Genomic DNA, 23,242 nt, shown 5'->3' on the forward strand with positions numbered 1-23,242 from the left:
TATTTGCATAATTTTCTTTTTTGGTTCTTTTACCATTCTTCACCAGTTTTGAGGCAGAGATAAAATGTTTCTCCATATATATCAGCATTATTTCCTCTGTACTGGACTACTGATACCCAAGTTAACAGTACCCAGACTGCAAATTTGGCAGGTCTAGCAGTTACAATTTGAATGTAAAATTTTAGCCCTTAACTAAACATTTTGTAGATTTTGTTTATGTAATCTATAGAAACAATTCTTGTTTTAGCTCTTTTCTTTTTAATCAACTAAAGCTACACTACCTCACGAGCCTGCCACAAACCCCACTGACTCATTTTTGCAATAATCATAGAGAAAAGGGCATTATTCTGCTTGTTTTCCTGACAGCCTAAATAATGTTAGGGTACATCTGAAGTGCTTTATTTCAGGGAGGAAAAGGAACAGGCAAGTATTTGGTCTATCTAATCCATTGGTAACATACTCTTATTTGAGATTATCCACAGATTTATTCATAAGATAACTTTAATTTCTTAACTAGATTTAAGGAATCCAGGGAATCTATTTAATTCATTGGTAACTTACTCTTATTTGAGATTATCCACAGATTTATTCATAAGATAACTTTAATTTCTTAACTAGATTTAAGGAATCCAGGGAATCTATTTAATTCACTGGTAACTTACTCTTATTTGAGATTATCCACAGATTTATTCATAAGATAACTTTAAATTCTTAACTAGATTTAAGGAATCCAGGGAGTCTATCTAAAAATTGAAAATTAAAAATGCTGACCACTAAACAACTCCCTGATTTCATAGACAACCAATATAGGAAGACAGTTATTGGAAGCTCACAGCAGTATATAACCTGCTCTGCTGTACGAAGCCAGAACTAGCTCCCCAAGACCAGGAAGCTGCCCAGTCAGGCCACACTACAGCATGAGGCAGCAGTCATCATGGCCGAGCAGCAAGCACAGAGTGTGGCTCGTAGTATTTATAGTAAAGTAAAGACACGTGGAGAAGGCTGCATTCGGGCGCCCAAAGAATCAATATTTAACGTATGAAAATGATTTTCATGTCAATAAGTCATGGCAGATGAAGCAGGATTGGAGGGTCTTTTTTTTAAAAATTATGAAATATCCAAATAGATTTCTTAAATATAAAAAATGGTACAATATACACCCATGTACACAACCCCTTCATTCAACATTTTGCCATTCAGTTTCATAATTTAAATAACACTTTTATTGCTAAGCCATTTTAAAGTTACAGATATGATATCTTACTTTTACATAATTCAATATGCATCTCCAAAAATTAAGGACACTGTCCTTAAAAACCACTATACCATTTACAATAACTTATCTCACACTAATCAAATGTCTCCAAACTAATTCAAATTACCTGTGAATTATTTCTCTGTTCAGTCTGCCTTCCACCTCTAGAAAATGTCTGATTTTTTTCCATCCAAGGTTTTTTCTGAGTTGCCTGGCAAGTTACATTGGACCAATTTACACCACCTGTAATAAGTGAGATTTAAAAATATGACTTACTTATAAAAGATGCCAAAACCTAAACTGCGACCTAACTTCATGTGTGCCATGCATCACTTAGCAACAGGGGCACATTCTGAGAAATGTGTCGTTAGGCGATTTCGTCACTGTGTGAACATCATAGACTGTACTTACACAAACCTAGATGCAATAGCCTACCACACACCTCGGCTATACGGTACTAATCTTACGGGAGCACCATTGTATATGTGGTCCATCACTGACACATTGTTAGGCAGTGCATGACTCTACTGAAAATCAGTCACTATAAATGTAATACTGGAAATTTTTCCATAAACTTTAAGTGGTACTCCAAGTCTTATCTTGCAGAATACTTCCAGCCATATTTTCTCAAGGTTATCAGCAGAACTGTAGTACTTTCAAATTAACTTGAATCTCTTTGGGAGATGGCTAAATCTTCTGCAACATCAGCAGGCTTCCTACTTAAAAGCAAAATTCTGACATGGACAAAGAAGAAAGTATAGCAAAAACATTATGCAGGAAATAAGTACCTGTACATATAGATGATTCCACATGCTAAAAATAGAAACAAAAAAGATGATTATTTTCCACTTGTCAATACCATATACCTTGCAAAACATTTTGTAATTCAGTCTAGCGTGAAGTATGCTTGTTACAATCTTAGAAAAAACACTTCTCCACAAATGAGTATTTTTCATATTAATAATAAAATATACAAAAAACATTTTTAACTATCCTGTTACTATAGAAATTGTTAATGAAAACAGATACTTAGGCTTCAGCAGAGGACACAAATATTGACATAAATAACTGATAAATCAAAGCAATGTTACATACACTCATGGTGCTAGAATCAGGATTTCTCAAAGCCCCTGCTGCGGGCTGGTTGTTGCTGTGTTTGGGGCTGCAGTAGCCACTATCACTGTCAATGTCCGCTTCGCTAGCCCCCTGCTCACTAGAGGATTCCGCAGTAGGGTGGGATGCTCTTCTCCTCCTGCCTTTGGACTTCCAGAGCATTGTGGCAGAGCTCTCAGAAAGAGACTTGTTAGCGATGTCTGATGGGAAATCTACAAGGCAAGGAAAGTGTGACAACCCTTTGTGAGGACCAAATTGATAAACTCTCGTTAAATTAACAGTAAGGTTGTAAGAACACAGATATCTAACTTTGTAAATGGTAAAAACTTTTCGAAAAGATCAAAGGTAAGATGTTCCTTTGGTTTATAACACATTGGTTTATAACGTGCTTATTATGAAAAGAGAATATTTGCATAATTAAAATATTAAAACAAACCACCATCACCCATTTAAGAAAGAGATCACTACCAATCCTTTGAAGTCCACTGCATGCCCCCCTAGCACCACATCTCCTTCCTCCCCCAGAGGTTACCTGTACTCTGAATTCTGTGTTTATCACTCCCTCACTTTTTAAAATAGATTTACCACAGATTTTTGTGTTCCTAAAACATAAAAAATGTAATTTTGCAGTTTTAACTTTATAAAAATGAAATCATGCTGTACATATTCTTCTGCAACTTCCTTCCCACCCCTCACCCCCTCAACACTGGTTTTGAGATTCTGATGCATGTGGCTGTAATTCATTAATGTCACTGGAATCTAGTGTGCCTGTGTATGAATAGACCATAAGGTATCTACCTCTGTACCACCAATGGGACAAAGGTTGTTTTTGGGTTCTGCTATTAAGAACAATACTGCTGTAAACATTCTTATACAGACAGGTTATGCATGCATGTGTAAGCTTCTCCACGGAAAATACTGCTGAGCCTTAGAGGATACACATACTCGACTCAGTAATACCAAATCACTTTCAAAGGTGGTTAAAACAGTTACACTCCAACAGCAGGATATAAATATCCCCACTGATCACATTTTCACCAAATATTCGATACTGTCTTCTAGGCTATATTTTTTGCCAATTGTTGGGTATAAATAGACGGCTCAATGTGGATTTAATTTGCATTTTCCTGCTTAATAATGAGGTTGAGGCTCTTTTCTGATGCTTTTAACCACTAACGTTTTCTCCTCTGTGAACTATTTCTTAATTTTACTTTTGGCTTGTTTGATTTCTGCCTATTTTTCTACTGAGTTTTCTGTTTCTTATTTCTGTATTTCACAAATTGTAATCGCAAGATATTAAAAAAACAAAAAACAAAAAAACTCTTATAATCTCCTCTCAACCCAACAAATCACAAGTTTTCCTTTTTCCACCCTTCTGCCTATATATAATTTTTATACAGCCTCAACGTAATTTTGAGTTGTGCTCTGTTTAATATTATGTATATGTTCTTCATACTTATAATGGAAGAAGGCTCCATATTATTCCATTGAGTGGATATCCTGTACTGTTCTTGACTTGTCACCTGTTACCGGACATTGGGAAGTTTTCGGTGTTTTTGTTGCACGGCTACAACGTGCATCTTTAATCAAATGGTCGCTTTTCTTTCTAGGGGGAGACTCTATTTGGATACGTTCACAGAAGTGGGTCAAGGAAAGATTCCTGTAGTCCTGCCAAAATGTTCCAGCCCTCCAGCAGAGTGTCCCAGAGGCCCTGAGGACAAGGTGGGATCATTTTCTTATTGATTCATATGAATTACCTCTATGTCCCCATACTAATCCTTTGTCAGTTATAAGAACGGTAAAAATCTTTTCCAAGTTAGTGGCTTATTCTTTCACTCACTTTTGATAAACAGAAATTCTTAATTTTAGAAATTATTCCCTCCCTGCAGTCATAAAGATATCTGCCTATATTTTCTTCTATATGTGGTTTTCCCATTTAAGTCCTTAATCCATCTGGAAGAGATCTGCAAGGGGTAAAATCAGGGATCTGTAATGCTATCTGTCATTTTCCACATATGTGTTTCCACATACATGTGAGTCTGTTTCTGGGCTCTGCGTTGTTTAATTTTTGTGCACTGTATTTTTATACAAACCTCTAGGAATTAGATAGCTTCAGAAGGCTTGCTATCCAGAGGAAAAGCTCTCTTCCAGAGATGGATGGCTTTTCTCAGGCCAGTGCTCCTTTACTACAGAATCAGTTTGTCAGATTCCCCTAAAACACCTATTGGAATTTTGATTAAACTGCACTGAATCTACAGACTAACTTGGGAAAAATGACATTTGAAAAATCAAATTGTCCTGCATGAACACGATATTTAGGGTTTTTTTTTTTAAACACCCTATGGTAAAGTTATAGTTTTCTGCATAAATGTCTTGCACATCTTTTGTAAAGTTTGTTCCCAGTAAGTATATTTTTGTTGCTATTGTAAATGGCATCTTTTCTTAATTTTTGTTTGTTGGTAGCCCACCAAAATGCAATTAACTTTTGTATATTATATCTAGCTATCTTACTAAACTCTTATCAAATAATACGAGCTTGTGCTCAAGTAAAAATTTGTTACAAATACGTTTAAACTATATTTCATTCTACCTGTGATTGATCTCAATTAATCCTCAGAAATTAAAAACAAAGTAAGAATAAAAATGTTGCTAGAATGTGCGATTATCAGAATTTGAAAATAAAGAATAAGAATACTGATAGAAGATATAATCTTCTACTCAAATTACACTTTCACCTTTCTATTTTCGAACTGTTATGCCTCAGAAGGTTGTCTTTGTGGTCACTTAATGAGCAGACTAAAAAAGTAAGGCTAATTTTTAAAAACAGTCCCAGGGTTGAAAGCACACAGAAATGGGTCACCATGACTAGGAACAACCAAAACATAGAAAACTTTGTAATACATAACATTGTGATTCTTTTCCATAGCTACTCCAAGCACTGTCAGTCTGTTAATCTTACTGCTTTATGCCCTACAAATCACACAATGACTGTACTATCACCTAGATTGTTTTTTAACTTATTCCCAGATCCTTTCTTGCTCCTAACGGAGCTAAGCAATTGTAAAAGGATAACTGAATAGATGCCCAAAAGAAAAAGCACAGCCCAAATGAAAGAAAGTATGTGCCATCTAATTCACTTCAAGCCAGACCACATTTGAGTGGAAACTGCAGAGGGATATAAAAAACGAATGTGCCTTTAAACAGGTCTAACTCTTGGACTTGAATTATTAACAAGGATTTTTTTAACTAGTGTCAATGACAATGGATGAAAGGAGACAGACATCTAATCTCTACCTATTAAGCTGAGATCAGAAGTACAAATTGGAATTTCATGATATAAACCAGAAAATAGGTAGAATGTTGCAAGACTATTAATTTTTATCTATTATCAGGATAAAGCTTTGTTATTTAATGTTATATAGTACTCTAAAAAACTTGTGACAAGATGATATCCGACTAGTCCAAAATTTTTGTTTGATAAGATATAAGTGTCACTCATAGATTTGGTTCAGATCTATGCTAAAATAAGGCACAGAAAACTTGCTAAGTTCTTTCTAGAAAGATACTATCGGATGTTAGGAGGTTTTGTAAAGGATTTTAATCTAGTTAAAAAACATGTACAATTTTGATTTCTACCAAAATGAGTCCCTCAAATTTCTACAATGTCTGCAAAATTCCATCTCTGATTTCCAAACTGCTCCGCTACTATAAGGGAATAAGGAAACCTCACACTCTGCTTAAAATTGTACATAAGCCAGCAAGCAAGCTGAAAGAACTTTAAGGACATGGACTGGTTTATCCTTCCTAGAGAATTTCACAAAGTGGCAGGATAAATGGAAAGATGAAAGTCTAGAATCCTGAAAAGTGGTATAGTCCACAATGATAAAGTCAATGCACGACAAGAGATAATCAGTGAGGTACATATAAGAACCCCTGCCTTACCAGTTTGCTGTGAAGCATCTACCAGAAGCACAATTTTTGATCGATTATCAGGACCTGCTGCATTTGTCTCTTTCTGAGTAGCTACATTTTTCACCAATGGCCTTTTGCTTTTTATGTGCTGTTGTAAAAGCTGCTGCTGATTTAAATTAAAAAAAAAAAAAAACATTAAGATCCTACTCAATAAACTCAACATTATAAAATACACATCCACAATAAAATACACCTAAACGTATGCTCCAAATTAGTGGTTCCCAATCCATGAGGAAACAGGGTTACTGTGTTAGGATTTCATGAAATTATCTACAGCCAATCATAATAGGCTAAATAATGTATTATACACACATTTATATATTATTTTTCAAATAACCATTAACATGACTATGACTAATAAAATATGAATCCATTTTTGTTACTTGTATTTTTAATTTTCTCAATAATTAATAAACAATAGGAGTATAATCGTCTCATAAGAGGGGCTGTAAATTTTTACTTAAAAGGGTAATAGAAATGGTGGTAACTTATCCAAAAGCTAAATTTTAGTTTTATAAAAGCAATGAAGTACAGAAGAAATTTCTGCTGTGAGTTTAACAGGAAAATATAAAATAGCTGATCCTTTCCTTCATTTTTTAAAATAAGAATATTCATCATTTAATAGTAATTTACATAACAGAACTCTGAATTTAACTTCCCAAATTCAAATGCTGGGAATGCACTATGAGAAATCATGTTTCTTCAACATTTGAAAGTTATGTTCTATTATCTTATTTCCAGTACCTATTTCTTTTCATTCTCAGAGGTCCCAAAAGGATTTCCTTTGATCCAGTGTTTCCATGAATGAAGACTAAAAGCTTTCCAAAGCAACCTCTGCTGCTTATTTGTATTTGAATTTGTAAAAAGTACGCCAGAAGACAGCAAAGACTTTTCACTGAAGAAGCTGGGCTAATGCAATCTAGGAAAGCATCAGCTCCTTAATGATACAGTCATAAGATGCATCTAAGAAGTCACTCTGCCTTTATTTATTAGCTCAAAAGTGCTGAGAAGAAAGATGGTTTTTCTTCTGTTTGCTTTGATATTAAGGCCTCAATAGAAAAGTAACCTTTTAGTTAAGAAACAGATACCTAGATGAACCTCAATTCTCTTGGGATTTCAAGATCTTCATGTCTTTTTTTTTTTTTTCAGTCAAATGGCTGGGCCTGGCTAAAGGTGGTTTCACACAGTTATCTCTCATTTTCTTCAGCCCTAGGAGACCCTGTGTTCCTATAATATAGTAAAGCATCTCTTGAAGAACAAACTGCTATTCCTGCTAAAAATTCATAGAATAGAAACAATGAAGTTGAAGGCAGTTAACAAATCACAAATGTTCTTTCCCATAATATCTCCTGCTGAATTCTGAAGACTGAAATATCCTGAAGTACATTAGCCATGCAACACTGTTAGCAACAGAATCCAAATTAACCACTTATTAATATTGGTGTCACTTGCACACCATGCAAAAAATTGCACATGCAATTTTTATCACTGAATTAAAACAATTTGGAAATATTTGTGCACTATGGTTATGTAAAACTCTCTGAAGGAACTTGATGACTGTAAATCACATCACCAATTAAGAATGAGGAACAATAAAAAAACAGGAAAAATTATTTATAAATGCTATACCCTTGACTATTTTTTAATAGTGGATGAAATGTTTTACAGTAAATTCAGCATTAAAGGTTAATGAATTCAAGTAGCAAATTACTTACACTATTATTAACAGAAATATCAAACATAAAAGCCAATCAAAATCAGTCACTTACTTTTGGTACCACTGGTCCTCTGTTACTGTTTCTGCTTCGATGACTGGACAACGGGAAGACCTGTCCAAGCTGATTTGGACGCTCAGTGCATTCTGTGGTTATAGTATTTACAGCATTTGCAGCCTGAAAGGTGTTGGAGTAAGGCGTAGGAAAAGGATGATAGAATCCCATAACTTGGGCACATGGTGCCGGCATCAGCTGATAATATGTATACTCTGTAGAAACAGGTGGCTGAGCAGATATAATGGGGTAGGCAAGGTATGGTCCAGCAGGGTTTGGATTGGGCTGTTGCCATCGTATGTCGTTGTTATATAATGGAAACTGTCTGTAAAACCAAATCAAAAAAGAACAAATCTGTTGACAAGTCTAACAGTAACGCTAAAGCAAAATCTCAACTCATTTTAATAATAAAAGAAAAAACAGTACAGAAGAGTGGCTTCATAATAACTCTGAAAAAGGAAACAAAATTATCATCTTACAAATTTCTCTGGTATTATTAGAGATTATTACGTACATGTAATAACAATGTAAATGACAGTATAAAGGAATTCATCCTGATACTTTTACTGCATTCCAAAATTTTAAAAGTACATACCATTCTTATTTGTAACCCTGCCCTCAACCTCCTCAAGATATTTCTGCCTAACAGTTAAACACCTAGCTGCTGGATCTGCCAACAAAGGCAGTCCAAAGTTCCCATCCAATCCTAACAACTACGACAGGCTGCTGCAAAAAGCAGGGTAAGGCGATCATTATAATGGGTGATTTGATTCTTCCACTTCTTTTTCGTCAGTTCATCCCAGGGCCTCCTATTCCTCTCCCATACTCCCCTAACCACCTAGCCTAGTCCAGCTCTTTTCCTGGCTCCCCTCCTTGGCAATGGAAGCAGGCTCGAGGTCCAAGGGAAAGGAGAGAAGAAAAAGACAAGCCTGTCCACTGCCATCTTATTCCTAGCAGCAGAGCTGCTTCGAGTGCAGTTCCTATAAAGCCCAGCAAGATCCTTCCTCTCTCAGCAGTCCTCCTTGCACAGGGGTGCTGCTGCTAACTGAGGGGTAGTGGGGAGTGGGAGCAGAGAGCTTTTCCTCACTACTCCTGTGACAAAGCAAAATGGAAAAAAGTTCGCTGCCATAATTCTAAAAATATTTTTAAATAATCTGCTGGCTGGCTTACTCATGAATTCTCAAAAATTATTTGGTAAGAAAAATTGAATTTATCATACTGTACACTTGGCCATTATGCCAAATACAAAAACAGTAGTATTATATTTAGTTTACAAATCACTTCAAACATAGTCCAATACAGGTCAAAGATTTTTAATATAATGGTAACTTCAATTGAGAAGGATCCCTTTGCTTCTACTATTTGTCCAATCCTGAAAACTACTGAGTTTCAGATTAACTTGAATATTTAATATTTGAGAAAGTAGTTTTAGTGGTCTCTTCTTTCATACATCCAGAATTTCTCAAAGAGTGTGCCTTGGCACACTAGTGTACCACAATGGCTTACAGAAGTAGAAAAACTGATTGCCTTAGCTGTCAGGGGTAGCTGGGCAGAGGCTACAGAAGTACAATTTCTGTGTGATATAACTTGAAAGAGGCTGGAAGTACTTTTATACAGGAATACAATGAACTATACCAATGAAGTGCTAATCATTCAGACAGTCTAAGCAGAGTTAGGAACGCTATCGTGACTATCACAAGTTACACCCTAACCACTAGGTCACACGTTATCTGAATTGTCAACATTTTGCTAAGTCACCCTGTGACTATATAGCACGGAAGCTAAATTTAAACCAGAATCGGAGTCGAGAGATATACGCTAACCATAAAACCTTCAAAGTTAAAGTCTATCCCTTGGTATGTTCTTCTTATGCCAGACTGCCTTGGTAATCATGATAAGATGTCTAATCTCAAAAAAGGGTTTCCCTTCACCTTTTTCTGAATAATTCACTCCTCCCTTTGAGATAATTTCAAACAAATCTCAATGACTTATTATAGAAGGTATATCCAAAGAACTCCATTTCCCCTCAGAAAAAATGAGAAAATAATCCATGTCAACAATCTTCAAATTTCTACATCATTTGGTTTTACTTACTCCTCTTACAAAATAAAGAAATGGTTACTGTTCAAAAGTTACAAAAGGAAAAAAATTAAGAAATATGTTTTGCCAACTTCTGTATTTTCCTACCCCTTGTCCCCCCAAAAAGGAAAACAACAATAAAGAAATTACCTATTGGACTGGTTTTCCTGCACAAACGGATAACAAGTAATCAGGTAACTGGGAATTGGAGTTGGTTCTACGCCAGAAACATTTCCATTCTCATTTGGGAGCGCCATAGGGATCATAAAGGTATCAGGATTCTTCTTCTGGGGGATAAACGGCTCCACCTCAGCTGACAGCTTGACATTCTTCAAAAAGAAAGTGAAACACGCTACTAACAAATAAGCAAAACACTTAACACGAATTCACAATTTAATAATAGAAGAGTCAGTCTTCACAAACAACAATTAGGTCTCTTCTCAGAATTCACAAAATATTCAAAGGAACAGCACCGTCAAATTAAAATAGCTTCATATGATTAAGCTATTTACACAAAGCCACTGAATAAAATAGGGAAAAACTTATCAAACATTACATTTCAATGAAATCATTTCTTATGTAACCAAAGCTGTTAAAACAATCAAGAGAACAAGGAAGTCATACCTCAGAGTCCAAAAATAAAGCTGGTAGTAAGAAATCTAGCTCTTCAGACTAAACAACGTGTTTTTAAGTAAATTTGTTAGGGGAAAAAAATTATTGAACACAGCTGTGAAGGACAATTACTTTATATTTGTTTGAATAGTCTAAAAAACAGTCTATTTCTGTTCATTTCAGGAAATTAGATTAGTATGCTTAAATTAAAAGGAAGGAAAATGTCTAAGATGAATGAAAAAAATACTTAAGGGGAAAAAAACTTCTGGTTCACAGTTAAACTGGGGAAAAAAATGAGTACTTCAGTTTCCCAGTAGAAAAGGTGAGCAAACTAAATTATTGTAGAATATGTATTCCACTTTAGTTTATTTCATTTTTTTGTTATAATAAATCTACAGAAATTTAAAAGACATATTTAAAAAATGAAAGCATTTAAGGATGCCCATGGGGCTGACAAACTATAAAGAAAAGTAAACATGATCTATAAAAGTCAGCATAAGAATTACTCTTAGCAAAGAGCTTGTGATGGGGAGGAGGCACCTGAAGAGTTTGTGGGTACCAGGCAAAGTTCTATATCCTAACTTGGGTGATACTTACAAGGTGGTCACCTTATAACAATTTATTTATCTATACATTGGTTTTATGCAGTTTTCTTTCTGTGTTTGTTATATTTAACAACAAATTTAAAAATTTAAATTAAATTAAAATTAAAAATTTAATTATGAAAAGAAAAAATCTACAGACACACTCTGCAAAAGCAGAATGTTAAAAACCGCATAAATATTACAATCTAAAAAGATATTAAAACACTTCTTAAAGAAACCAGTAAGTGAAATGCAATCCAATGTTTCAACCACCCAAATCAATTACCTCAAAGCAATAGTCCTAACTAGAACTTTATCCCAACAAATCCATTAGGGTGGTATTTATTAGAAGTTCCCACCAAGGCATAGTCCTCAGAATAAATTTCAGGCATGTTTTCTCACAAAAATAATCAGTAACAAATCCAAGAAATTCTAAAGACAAGACTTGATATGCTCAATATACAGCATTTATTCATAAAATTTGTTCTCTAAAAAGAGTTCACTGTAAATATTCAGAAATGCTTGTTAAAGGGGGGGAGAGGGAGAAGAAATCTGAACTATAGAGCAGTATTAATTCAATATCCTTCCTCCCAACCTGATTTAACTTTGAAGTCTACTTGTGTACTATTAACTAAATCTGAAGTAGATATAGTAATGGCGCTTACAAACATCTGTGAACTGAAATTGGTTTCCTGAATTTTAACACAGGAAGCAAAAGCTCCTTCAAATGCTAACAGTATAAGTCAGTAATTTTCCCTGATAGTCATTAGAACTCAAAGCTTATTTATTTAAGGTACAAAATATCAACCTAATAAATGTTTCCCCAATTAGGGAGAAAAAGCTGATTTTCAGTAATGCACAGATAATGGAAACTTGCTTTATATAGTTCATACATACGCATAACAAGAGGGAAAACCTAAATCGCATTTTAACTACACTAAACCTGTCATTTTTAGAATTTCTTTTAAAAATCAAAAAGTCCTTTTGAAAATATGAGAACTCTCTGAATAGTTTTATAAATCTGGACTAGAAGACATTAGGATTTTTTTCTTTAAAGCAAGCAACATGGTTACATCAAATTCTCAGTCTAACATGAAAAAAGAAACAATATTAATATAATCATAAAGAAGTAAGATAAGCCAAAAATAACACTTTTCCTAACACCCACCCCCCCAAAATACCAACTCATAAATTACTTTGGTAACAACAAATTCAAATTCTTGCTCAAGTCAAAAGTTGCAACAAATTTTTTATACCTGGTTTCATCCGTATTTTACTGTACAAAAAGTGTTATGCACAACTTACAACTAATGTTGCACATATACACAGTATATACCTTTAAATATTAAGGTTTGTACTGGTTTCTATTCTAAGTGCAATTCTAGATATCAGAGTTCAACAATAAAACTCACAAATGCTGAAATGATCCTTTGTTTTTAGCAAAAAAGAGAAGCTGCTGTAGTCAACAGCTGCACAAACAGAAGATGTCACTAGTAGGAACAGACTGGCAAACTTTCTCCTGTAGTTACAACTCTGGTTTTCAAAGTTGCCTACTGTGACTTTGGGGCCTTCAGTATCATACATCAAAATGCAGGATCTGTTGTTCTCAGGCCTGAAAAGTAAGGTTAAGATCCCAAACTATTCTTAAAATCCCATATATAAAGCCCATATAGACAATATGTTAAGTAAGCAACAAATTCTGGCAATCATTCAATTATATAAGTACAGAAATTAAAGAAAAATGCCTTACTTACTGGACATAAAACATTATGAAAAAATTAGACTACTTACTTCATATGATGATACTCCTCAGTTTGAATTTCTGTATTTAGTCTCTCTACTTTTGCCAAGATCTATTTTTTAGAAATCAGAAATTTTACAGCAGAGCTGTGTCCTTAAAGAATGTAAAATACGAAATAAGTCTAAACTACACAGGACAAAGTCTAACTATTCCTATACTGCTATTTGCTTTAAAAACAAAAAAAACTATCTACATAGTAAAATTATCTTTATCTTTCAGAATTTCAAAATGTTCTAAACTAATGAAAAATCATAAGCTCAGAAACCTGTATTTGAAAAAAGAAATTTAGTTTCCCATCCTTTTAAATTTTACATATATTGAAACAAATGTCAATAATAAAATTTCTTTGATGTGAATAATCTAGAAAACCCAAGAATTTATCAGAACTTGAAACCATAAAAACTTTATTTAAAAGAGTTTAGTGGGCAGCCCTGGTGGCCTAGTGGTTAAGTTCAGTGTGCTCCACTTTGGCGGCTTGGGTTTGGTTCCCGGGAGTGGACCTACACCCCTTTGTTGGCTCTGTTAGTGGCCAAGCTGTGCTGGCAGCCCACATACTAAAAAACAAAGGAAGAGTGGCATGGATGTTAGCTCAGGGCCAATCTTCCTCAGCCAAAAAAAAAAAGAGCTTATTAAACAAATGCATTCAGATCATGAGAGCCTATATAATTCCACAAATACGCATGAAGCACATGTTCTGGAAAGAGCACTGTACTAGACTGGTTTAGGGAAAATGGGTAAACATTACTATGAAGCACACATCAGCAGGAAAGGCACACTAAACCCCTCTAAGACAGAATCTCCAGAAGATGCAAATAATTTTCCCAGATTAAGCAACAGAAAAATGACACCCACTTAAAATCAAAACTGAAGTAGAACATAATAAGGCACCCTCCCACAGTGAAAATTTCAGTATATACCACACACCCACAGAAAAAAACAGGACCATGCAAACCCTCAACATTCTTTCTATGTTAAGGTAAAAATATGATGTATCAAACATCAAGATATTTTACATCTCATGGCCAAAGATAAAATAAATGTCTTCTGAAGGAAAAAATGATTAATGCTTAAGAAATATCTGCTGGCCATCCTGTTTTCTCATTGGAATCGCTTATACTGAAAGTAAATCACTTGCCAAAACAAATTGCAGTAGTTACATATATATAAGTTGTGCAAGACTTCGAAAAACACTGAGGAAAAATCAAAGTATTTAACTTAGACTCTGCCCACTTGCTTTGCTATCCAAACGTTTCTCCCTTTTTCTTAAAATAAACTGCATCTAATCCTGTTAAAATCTCATGGTATTTATCTAAAAACCAGCTTTCTAAATTTGATAGTAGTTTTTGGATTATCTAATTTATTAATTTGTTTTTACATTTATTTTCTCTCTTGCTTTGATGGGGTTTTCCTCTACATTTTTACCTTGGATGTTTTTATTTTCCTTTTAAAAAGCACTTACGACTATGCATTTGCCCCAGAGTACAGCTTCAGCCACATCCCACAGATTTTCACATGTAGTATTTTATTACTTTTTCAATAACCTATAATTCTACTTTTTTTATTTCCTCTTTCATTTAAAAGCTTAGGGAAAAATTCCTTTTTAAATTTCCAAATGATATTTTCACTGAATGAGCATTATTCACTTTCTTTTTTTGATTATAAAAGCATTATTTTTAAAATCTGTTAAGACAGTCATTTACCTATATCCATAAAAGCCAACTATAAGTATTACTGAATAATAAACGTTTTATAGTATCTTACTTAGAATATGTTTAGTTTGCAGTGTCGATATTATTTGAAGTTTATAAATTATTTAAAGGAAAGAATTCTAAGCCAATAATTTTGTATCTTTATTGGTGAAGAGCACTTTGCATGAAGTCATACGTATTTGTTACGTTTGCTTTTCTAAGAGTTAAAGACATTAGTGATCAATAATTCTGTAAATTCTTTTAAAAGAACTTACCTAATGTTAATGAACTAAAAATTAAGCCAATGTTTAAATTATTTGATAATACAAAAGAGTCTGTAAACCTCAAGTGTTCTGTCACTGCTAAGGTCACCGTTTATTTAAAAAAAAAAAAAATCTCAAAACACTGTCCTAAATTTCCTAAAAATAGAAACTCTAAGCCTTTATAAACAAAAGGAACTCCATGATTTATTCTCCACATCCCTTTACTCCAGCTTTTTTTTTAAGGACAAAAAAAAAAAAAAGCATTATACCAAGTAATATCTGTCCTTAGAATATCTAACTCTGGCAGTTAAAATTAAGCTACTTGTTTTGATTTAATACAATCTTGCTAAAAGAGAATACTCCTGAGATTTTCTTCTAGTCATAACATTCTTTCAAATAGTCATTATTGCAATTAAGGCTATTATCTAACACACATCCCAGTAACTTACTTTTTATAATCTTGATCAACATATACACAGTTTACCCTTTTATACAAAGATTTCAGATTTTAAAAAAAGAGGTAATTCAAGTACAGCAACATGAATGCCTTCAGGCAAAACAGACAAGACTTTTTTTTAAAGTTACACTTGTGCAATACTCCAAAGATTTCAATTAGGTTAAGATAAAATGCAGAAAGTAGTCCCATTAGTGCTGTATTTTGTTTTTCACTGCATCAAATTCTTGATTATCCAGGCTAGTAGGTGCTGGGAGGCAGGGACGATGACAATGTAAAAGATAATCTAAAATAATAGTTCCCCACCCCTGCCAAAAGTTTCAGTATTTTCCATTCTCAAGAATGACCTCTACTGACCTCTCAAGAAGACCTCTATTAAATGACTTAAATTGACAAGTCGAGGTTTATTCACTATCCATTCCCCACTTCCCCTATCTGTATGAAGTACTGCTTTTTAAAAATCAAATTTCTACGAATTACTAACCACTACAATATTATGAGTAAGTTTTAAAGCTGTAGGCATGCCCAGAAATTCTGAATATAAACCAACAGTGGTTTAAAATGTATAAACAAATGTTTTGTGAGTAAAAATGGAAATTCAGCACATATCACATATACTTTTAATGACTTTTACCTACCTAAATTCACTTCATTGGTCAAAAAATAAAAGTAATATTCCAAATAACCTGGAAAAGCCAGTACATTACTCTATGGTATAGTGGAAGCAATCAAGAACTCCAGAAAGTTGACAAATCTCAGTTTGAGTCCCTAATCAAGCATTAAGTTCATGGTTCTTAGCCTTTTTTTCAATGACAGATCCTTTGAGAATATGATGAAAATAATGGAGTTTTGTCCCAGAAAAATGCTAACATAAAATGAAGCACACTCCTTCCAGGTCATCCATGGACCCCTGAATTAACTGCCTACGGCCAGAACTAGGCAAAGTAGCATCACTTTTCTGGATCTCAAGTTTCCTGTGAGTATGTGGGGGGAGGAAGGGGGTGGTTCAAATCATGTCCTCAGTTAGGGTTAGGCTAGGGAAGAGGTAGGAGGTACTGGGGGGAAAAAAAGGAAAAAATTCTTCAACAGAAAACCTACATTCATGATTTTTTTCTAACCCTTAAATTTCTACAAGGTTTTAATAGGTTGTGGACTTCGAAAAGATATAGGATGAAAGAGAAAGAGGCTCTCTAGTTTAAATAATTTGCTCATAGCACTTGCTGTTAGATAATCACACACAAAGAGCTTTGCTAAAAGTTACCATCTAAACAGTTAATTACATTTCCTTTGGATGAAAGGAACCATAAGTATACATATGGTAGCATTACTGGTCACAGTTCTGGCATCATGGCGAGGGACCAAAATGTTTAACTTTCATTAGTGACACATATACAACAACGTCATTCAAGAAAATTTCCTATTCATTTGTCAGGCATTTTTGACAGATACCTTAAAAAAAATTGTTCTTCATTAAATTGGATACAGGCTGTATACAGAATACTCTGGGTCACAGGAAAGCCTGTCTATACTTGCCAAGAGGCTCCAATTTTGCCTTGGTAAATCCAGGTATTGCTTCATAAAACTCATCTGTATTTTCAGAGTGATACTCACATAAAGCCTTTATTTAAATTAAAGCTTTTGTAAAAAAACAGATATACACAACTAGGAAGCTGTGTTCTGCCCGCTAAAAGAGCACGATTTCAAAATCAAAACTGGCTCTGACCAGTTACATAGATACATATACACGAATTTGGGAAATCTTATCTTATTTATGCAGGTGCTAATTATGCATTTGTAAATTAATTAGGCAAATCACTAGTTTCTTTTTCCTTCATCCATCTGCCTAGTTCATCATGGGGCAAAGCTTTCCAATGACGAGGAGAATGGACAGTAAATAAACTTTAACTTCATCAAATTAAGTCGTTTCATAGAGATCTCAAGAATGGAAAATACTGAAACTTCTGGGGGGTAAAAAACTATTACTCGAGGCCATTTTTTACATTGTCATCATCCCCACTTCCCGACACCTACCAGCATGGATAATCAAGAATTTGATGCAACTAAAAACAAAACAGAACACTTACATGGGACTACTTTGTGAATAGGAAAACGGGCTGCTCGCAAATGAATTCATGCTTCGGGTCCTACACAATTAAAACCTAAGTTCGAATTTTAAAAAATCCTAATTTTTGCCAAATAATTAAAAGGGCAAGGGAAAACCGTAGTATTTCATATCTTAAAGGGAACATCTCCTTAAAACCATTGCAAAAACAATGCTTCGCTCAATGAAACATAGATCTAAAGAGCCCGTAACCCCCCCCCCCTTCATCTGTAGCTATCACACATTCTCTGACAGTCTTTCCGGGTGAGAAGCCTTCAAAAGCCTTTCCACCTTGAGAACACATTCCAGAACTAAAAGGAAGGGGCGGGGGGTGAGCGAAGGGGAGATTCGCTGGAAGTTATAAAACCTCCTCTCGGAGAAGCACGGACAACTTGGAGTCTTCTGGCCCCTCTCACCAAGCCAGGGAGGAAGGGCAAAATCGAGTCCCCAGCCCGGGGGGTGGGGGAGGTGGGTGGTATCCGGGGCTGGAAAAGCCCCCACGCCCGAGGCAGCATCTGGAACAATGCAGGAGAGTGGGGCACCGCCAGGCTCCTAGGCAAGGGGGGATCTGCACCCGCAGGAACCCAAGGGCCCCGGCCGTCCAGGCCCACGCTCGGAGACCAGGGCCCGCCCGGGAGGAAGCAGCGACCCCCGAGCCCCAGCGCGGCCGGCCCAGCCCGACCCCGCGTACCTGGTCTGCGGGGGCTCGGTCCATGGCGCCTGCAGCCGTACGCGGCCCGCGTTAGTCGACGTGCAGAGCGCCTCGGGCCGCTTTCTCCATGGCCCCCGCTCGGCTCGAGACCAGGCTCCGGACCGCCGCCCCTATCCGGCTGGCCTCGACAGAGTCCGGCTACGCCACTGGCCCAGGAGGCGGCTCCAGCTCTAGGAGATGGAGGAGGCGGCGGCAGCAGCAGCCTAGGGGAGGGATCATCTGGGACGGAAGCCGAGGAGGGCCCAAATGGGCGGAAGGCGAAGTCGGAAATGGCGGCGCGGGCAGCGAGAGGAGGGGGAGGGGACCGAGAGGGCCAGTGGGTTGAGGGAGCGCGGGCGGCCTGAGCAGGAGGTGGCGGGCACCGGAGCTGGCAGAGCTGGAGGCTGAGGCCGGGTGGCGATTCCTAGGAGCAGGTGCCCCAGACCTCTTCGCTTTGCTCAGTGTTTAACTGCCCCTCTGGACTGTTCAACTGAAGGACTGTCGGGCCACTCGGACACCCGGTTCCAGGCTTCACAGGCCACTTCATTATCCCAAACCACATGTTAATGATGTTGGAAGAGCTTTTAGCTGCCCGCTATACGTATGATCCTTCCTTACATTACCTAGATAAAGGGAATCATGACCGTAAAGGAAAAGACCACAGAAGGGCCACCAGAGGGAAACTGAGTCAGGAGGCTCCACGAATTTATTGATTAGGTGATTCATTGTTTAGGTCCAGGCCCACCTCTAGGCTCACCTCCAGGCTGATGTCGCCTATCTCCAAATTTTACCCCGAGTCTGTATCCCACCGCCCAACAGGTAATTATATACTCCGGTATGTTGCTTTTTCCACTGGACTTACTGGTTGTTCCTTTTATCTCCAGTTCATTAGCTCCTCGAGAAAAGAGACTGCCATGACACTGGACACTTGGTAAGCATTGCAGATTCCCCCTGGGCATCTCATCAGACACACCCTCTGACCCTTCCTGGAAGAGTTCTTGCTTGCTGGTCAGCTTCAGGGTGAGGAAGAAAAATAAAAAGCTATATAAACTAAATTATACTTAAGTGAGGGGAGAGAGTAGAGGTGGCTCCTTCTTGGGGGACTGGTGTGGAGTCACAGCTGAGAAAGAGAAGTTTAAGAAGTTTGCTTTGTCAGGCTTCAGGAGACATCAGTAAAGATTTGAATTGCCTTTTCAAGTTAGTCCGGGTTGTTAATCTGGTTTACTTTGAGTAGAACTCCAAGAAGAGGCTGGTCTGTGAAGCCCCTAACTGTACACACGTTTATATTTTCACCTGGTGAAAGGAGCTATATTGCGTCATCAAGGCTTACATCAAGGCTGGCAGTAGAAACTGTTTTTAAGAAGAAACATATATTTAGATAGAGATCTCTCATTTATTTAGTTTTAACTCTTCTGCCTCTTCAAATGCTATATATGTGTGTGCAGTGTGTGTGCATATATACCTGTTTATGTGGTTAGGTTTCACGTGTATGTATGAATGTTACATACATGAACATTTCATGTAATGTTAGGCCCCTAGTGTCTATCACTGAATGCTGAATGAATTTAGGTTTGCTCAGAAAAACTAAGCTATTTATAAGATGTAGTTATATAAACTAACAGATGATCATCCTCCTTCACAATTGAAAGATAAAAAAGAACTCTGAATTTTCAGAATGTTTCCCCACTGGTGGTCTCTAGCCATAAGCTACTCCCATCTGAGTAAAAAAGATAATAATAATGCAGTAATAATGAAGTCATAAAAATACTACAGTATTTTGGTCTTCTTTCTTCTTCTAGGGAATGATCTGAGGAAATTGGATAGGATCTCTAAGGATTTTTCCACATTATAGGATTTTTATGACTATGAAATAGTTCTTGTTGAGAATCTTCTATGTACAAGACAGTTAAATTTTAAAAACAGAATGATAAGAAATTGTAAGAACAAAAATGTCATAATGCCCTTCTTTAACGCAATCCTAGAAAAGATTGCAATAGCTGTTAGAAGGAAAAATTAAAATCTATGAGGAAAAAGAAGACAATTTTAAAAATACTACATTTTGCAGATTATATGATTGAGTTTTAATTAATTATCTCATTCAGCAACAAATATTTAATGTGCCAGGTGCTATGCTAACTATTGGAGGTGTGGCAGTTAATAAGACACTGTGAGGGCAGAGACTGTGTTTGTCTTGTGGGCAAGACATATATTGAACAAGTAATTACAGGTGAGCTGAGTGGTGTGAAAAAGGAAGTTCATTAGGTTCTAAGCAAAGATCTGAAGAGTGAGTAGGAGTTATGATAAGTGAAGGAGATGCAGTAGAAAAGTTGTTCTAAGAAAAGGAAATGGTATGTGTGAGGACTTTGAGGTAAGAGAGAGAATCCAGCATTGGTTCTTAAACAAGCTCATTCCTTGAAATGAGAGTTCAGGACGACAAGGATAATACAATATAGCAAGGCATCTGAGGAGGTTGGAGGGGATAGGATACAAAAACCAAGGGAAGAAATTGGCCCCAGATGGGAGTAGGGACGTGTTGTCCATGATAACAGAGGAAAGGCAGAAAGGATGGACAGGACTGCAGATACGTTTATGAGTTGAGGGAATGCCTGTCCAATGGCTCCTATTTTCTCAGTGAAGTAGGAGGCAAGGTTATCTCCTGACCATGCCGGGAGGCAGAGTTGTGATGATCGTGCATTTGTCAAAACTCAGCAAACATATATGTAATTAAGACTTGTGCATGTCATTGTATGTAAATTTTACATCAAAAGAAAAAAACTATAAACAAATATTGAATTCTAGTTTTAACAAATGCCTGTACCTATGTAACCCAAATTTCTATCAAGATACCAAATGTTACCATTACCCCCAGTGGCTTTTAGAACTTCTCTACTTCTATCAAATGTTTCTCTTATTCACCGTCGTATCCTCCTACCTATATCAATGCCTGGCACATTGCACGTGCATCATAAATATTTGTTGAGTAAATGAACATGTGATATAATATTAAATCAGGATCCTTTCCTCCAGGGTTGGGTTTTGTTAGGCATGTGCATTTTATTGAATGAGCAGGATTCCGTAGGATGCAAACATAGAATTCTTTGATTTTTTATTCTGCTGTCTCTTCAAATTCTCTGAGGGCTACTTCTTTTTCTGCCCTCAATGAAATCTCAATGAAGGGCACGCAAATTTCATTCTAAGTTAAAGCTTTTCCTTTTCCCAAGCTCAGTTGTGCTTCAGGATGGAAGCCTGTGGTGAGAGATGTGACACGTTCCACTTTCATTTTCTACCTTTTACATCTCCACCTCCTCTACCTTCACTACTCACTGATTAAGCTTTTAGATTCCTACAGGTTTGGATTGTGAAGGAGAGGGTGGCAGAGCTTCTCAGATGTCTCAGATGTATAACATACGTGAAATCACTTGTGGGCAATCGCATAGGACCCTAGCCCTCAGCCCTTGGACTTCTGAGGGTTCAACCCTCTGCTTGATCCCTTGGGGGCTCAGCTAGGCAGCCCTCTTAGCTGGGATCCCTTTTAAAATGGCTTCAGGCAGAATTCTCCCCCACCAGTCTCTGGGAACATTTTGCTACACTTCATTTATCACATATCTATCCATCCATCCCTCTATCTGTCCAATAATCCATATTATTTTTGGTGCATAACAAAGTAAATTGTTGACATGAGTACACTTTCCCCTGGAAAAAACTCTTGTATCCACAGTTGGTGAAAGTGCAACTTGTTTCTCTCTCTCTATCCTGCCATTGGTTTTCTCAGGAAAGTATCCGATCCCAGATTCCCTCAGACTCCAGGTGACATGTATCAAGTCCTCCAGGTGTTTCCCTGAAAGCTCCTCTCACATAGCTTAGGAGGAGGGGAAGTATCTTTTTTTACCCTGTGGGATGTGTGGGTAGGTGTTAGGTATCGCCAAAGCAATGTTCTCAGTGACTTAGCAGTCCCACCCCCCTTTTTTGGGTTGGAGATAAGTGGTGAATAATGCTGAGCCACAATTTCTTAGCGTATCTTACATGTTAGGGATGTACATGGTAGGGATCTCCCATGGCTTTAGGGTGTAGGGGTACTTGGTATCTAATCTATTGTCCTTTGGGGACCCAGTCAAAACAGCTGGCATCCTTATTGAATGTCGTGTTACACGTTCATTTATTTAACAAATATTTTTTGAGCACTTCTTCAGTGCCAGGCATTGGTCTAGGTAGTGAGGCTATAACAATGAACAAAACAAAGTTCCTTCTCTCATGGAATTTACAATTTAGTGTAGACAGAAAATAAGCATAAAAAAAGAAGATAATTTCAGGTAGAGATGAATGCTGTGGAAGAAGTAAAACATGCTATGTGATTAATGTAGATGGAGGGGGCGGTGGACTACTTTCAGTGGGTCGACCTCTGAGGAGCTGATATCTGACCTGAGATTTGAAGAATACAAAAGGGGAGGAGAAAGACAAAGCAGAGGCCCCAGGAGGGAAAAATCTTGGCATTAGAGGAACCGAAAGGAGGAGACTGGTGGGAGTAAACAATGGTGGGAGGAGAGTGATATGAACAGTGGATGGAACGAGAGATTAGAGCCAAGCCAGCTAGGAACCTGTAGGCCATGGTAAGGAGTTTGGGTTTGATTTTCATTCCAAAAGCCCTTTGGAGAATTATGAAGAAGTGCATTGAATTCATGTTTTGGCTGAATGCTGAAGAGCCATTTAACATAAATGTTAAAATTAATGCTTAATCTCTGGGATATAAAGGCAAATCTGAATGTGTAAGAATTGGATTATTATTACAATTTTATTATTAAAAATTTTAGTAGTCAAACTTTAGAAGTTCAAAATAATGCAGGAACAAATTCTCAGCATTAC

The 23,242-nt window shown here is 36.7% G+C and overlaps 1 protein-coding gene and 1 long non-coding RNA gene across 4 annotated transcripts in view; one reads left to right on the forward strand and one right to left on the reverse strand.

Moving 5' to 3' along the window:
* Positions 1-18,560, reverse strand: part of SECISBP2L (SECIS binding protein 2 like) — a 47,587-nt gene extending 29,027 nt beyond the window's left edge. The window contains exons 1-7 of one of the 3 annotated variants that reach the window (XM_046651081.1): positions 18,383-18,560; positions 10,339-10,517; positions 8,110-8,434; positions 6,311-6,443; positions 2,351-2,580; positions 2,044-2,068; positions 1,383-1,498 (exon numbers count right to left, since the gene is read on the reverse strand). In XM_046651081.1, coding sequence (XP_046507037.1) covers positions 1,383-1,498; positions 2,044-2,068; positions 2,351-2,580; positions 6,311-6,443; positions 8,110-8,434; positions 10,339-10,517; positions 18,383-18,406 — 1,032 coding nt within the window. In that variant the 5' untranslated portion in view covers positions 18,407-18,560. Of the gene's footprint in view, positions 1-1,382; positions 1,499-2,043; positions 2,069-2,350; positions 2,581-6,310; positions 6,447-8,109; positions 8,435-10,338; positions 10,518-18,382 lie in introns of all 3 variants that reach the window. The other 2 variants (XM_046651072.1, XM_046651086.1) reach the window with 2 other exon arrangements.
* A 165-nt stretch (positions 18,561-18,725) lies between these two features.
* The window catches only part of LOC124235445 (uncharacterized), a 63,577-nt gene continuing 59,060 nt past the window's right edge, over positions 18,726-23,242 (forward strand). Inside the window, exons 1-2 of the long non-coding RNA XR_006887482.1 lie at positions 18,726-18,816; positions 19,267-19,313. This is a non-coding gene — a long non-coding RNA (uncharacterized LOC124235445). The remainder of the gene's footprint in view (positions 18,817-19,266; positions 19,314-23,242) is intronic.

Source organism: Equus quagga, chromosome 2 (assembly GCF_021613505.1).
Source record: "Equus quagga isolate Etosha38 chromosome 2, UCLA_HA_Equagga_1.0, whole genome shotgun sequence".
Taxonomy (NCBI): domain Eukaryota; kingdom Metazoa; phylum Chordata; class Mammalia; order Perissodactyla; family Equidae; genus Equus; species Equus quagga.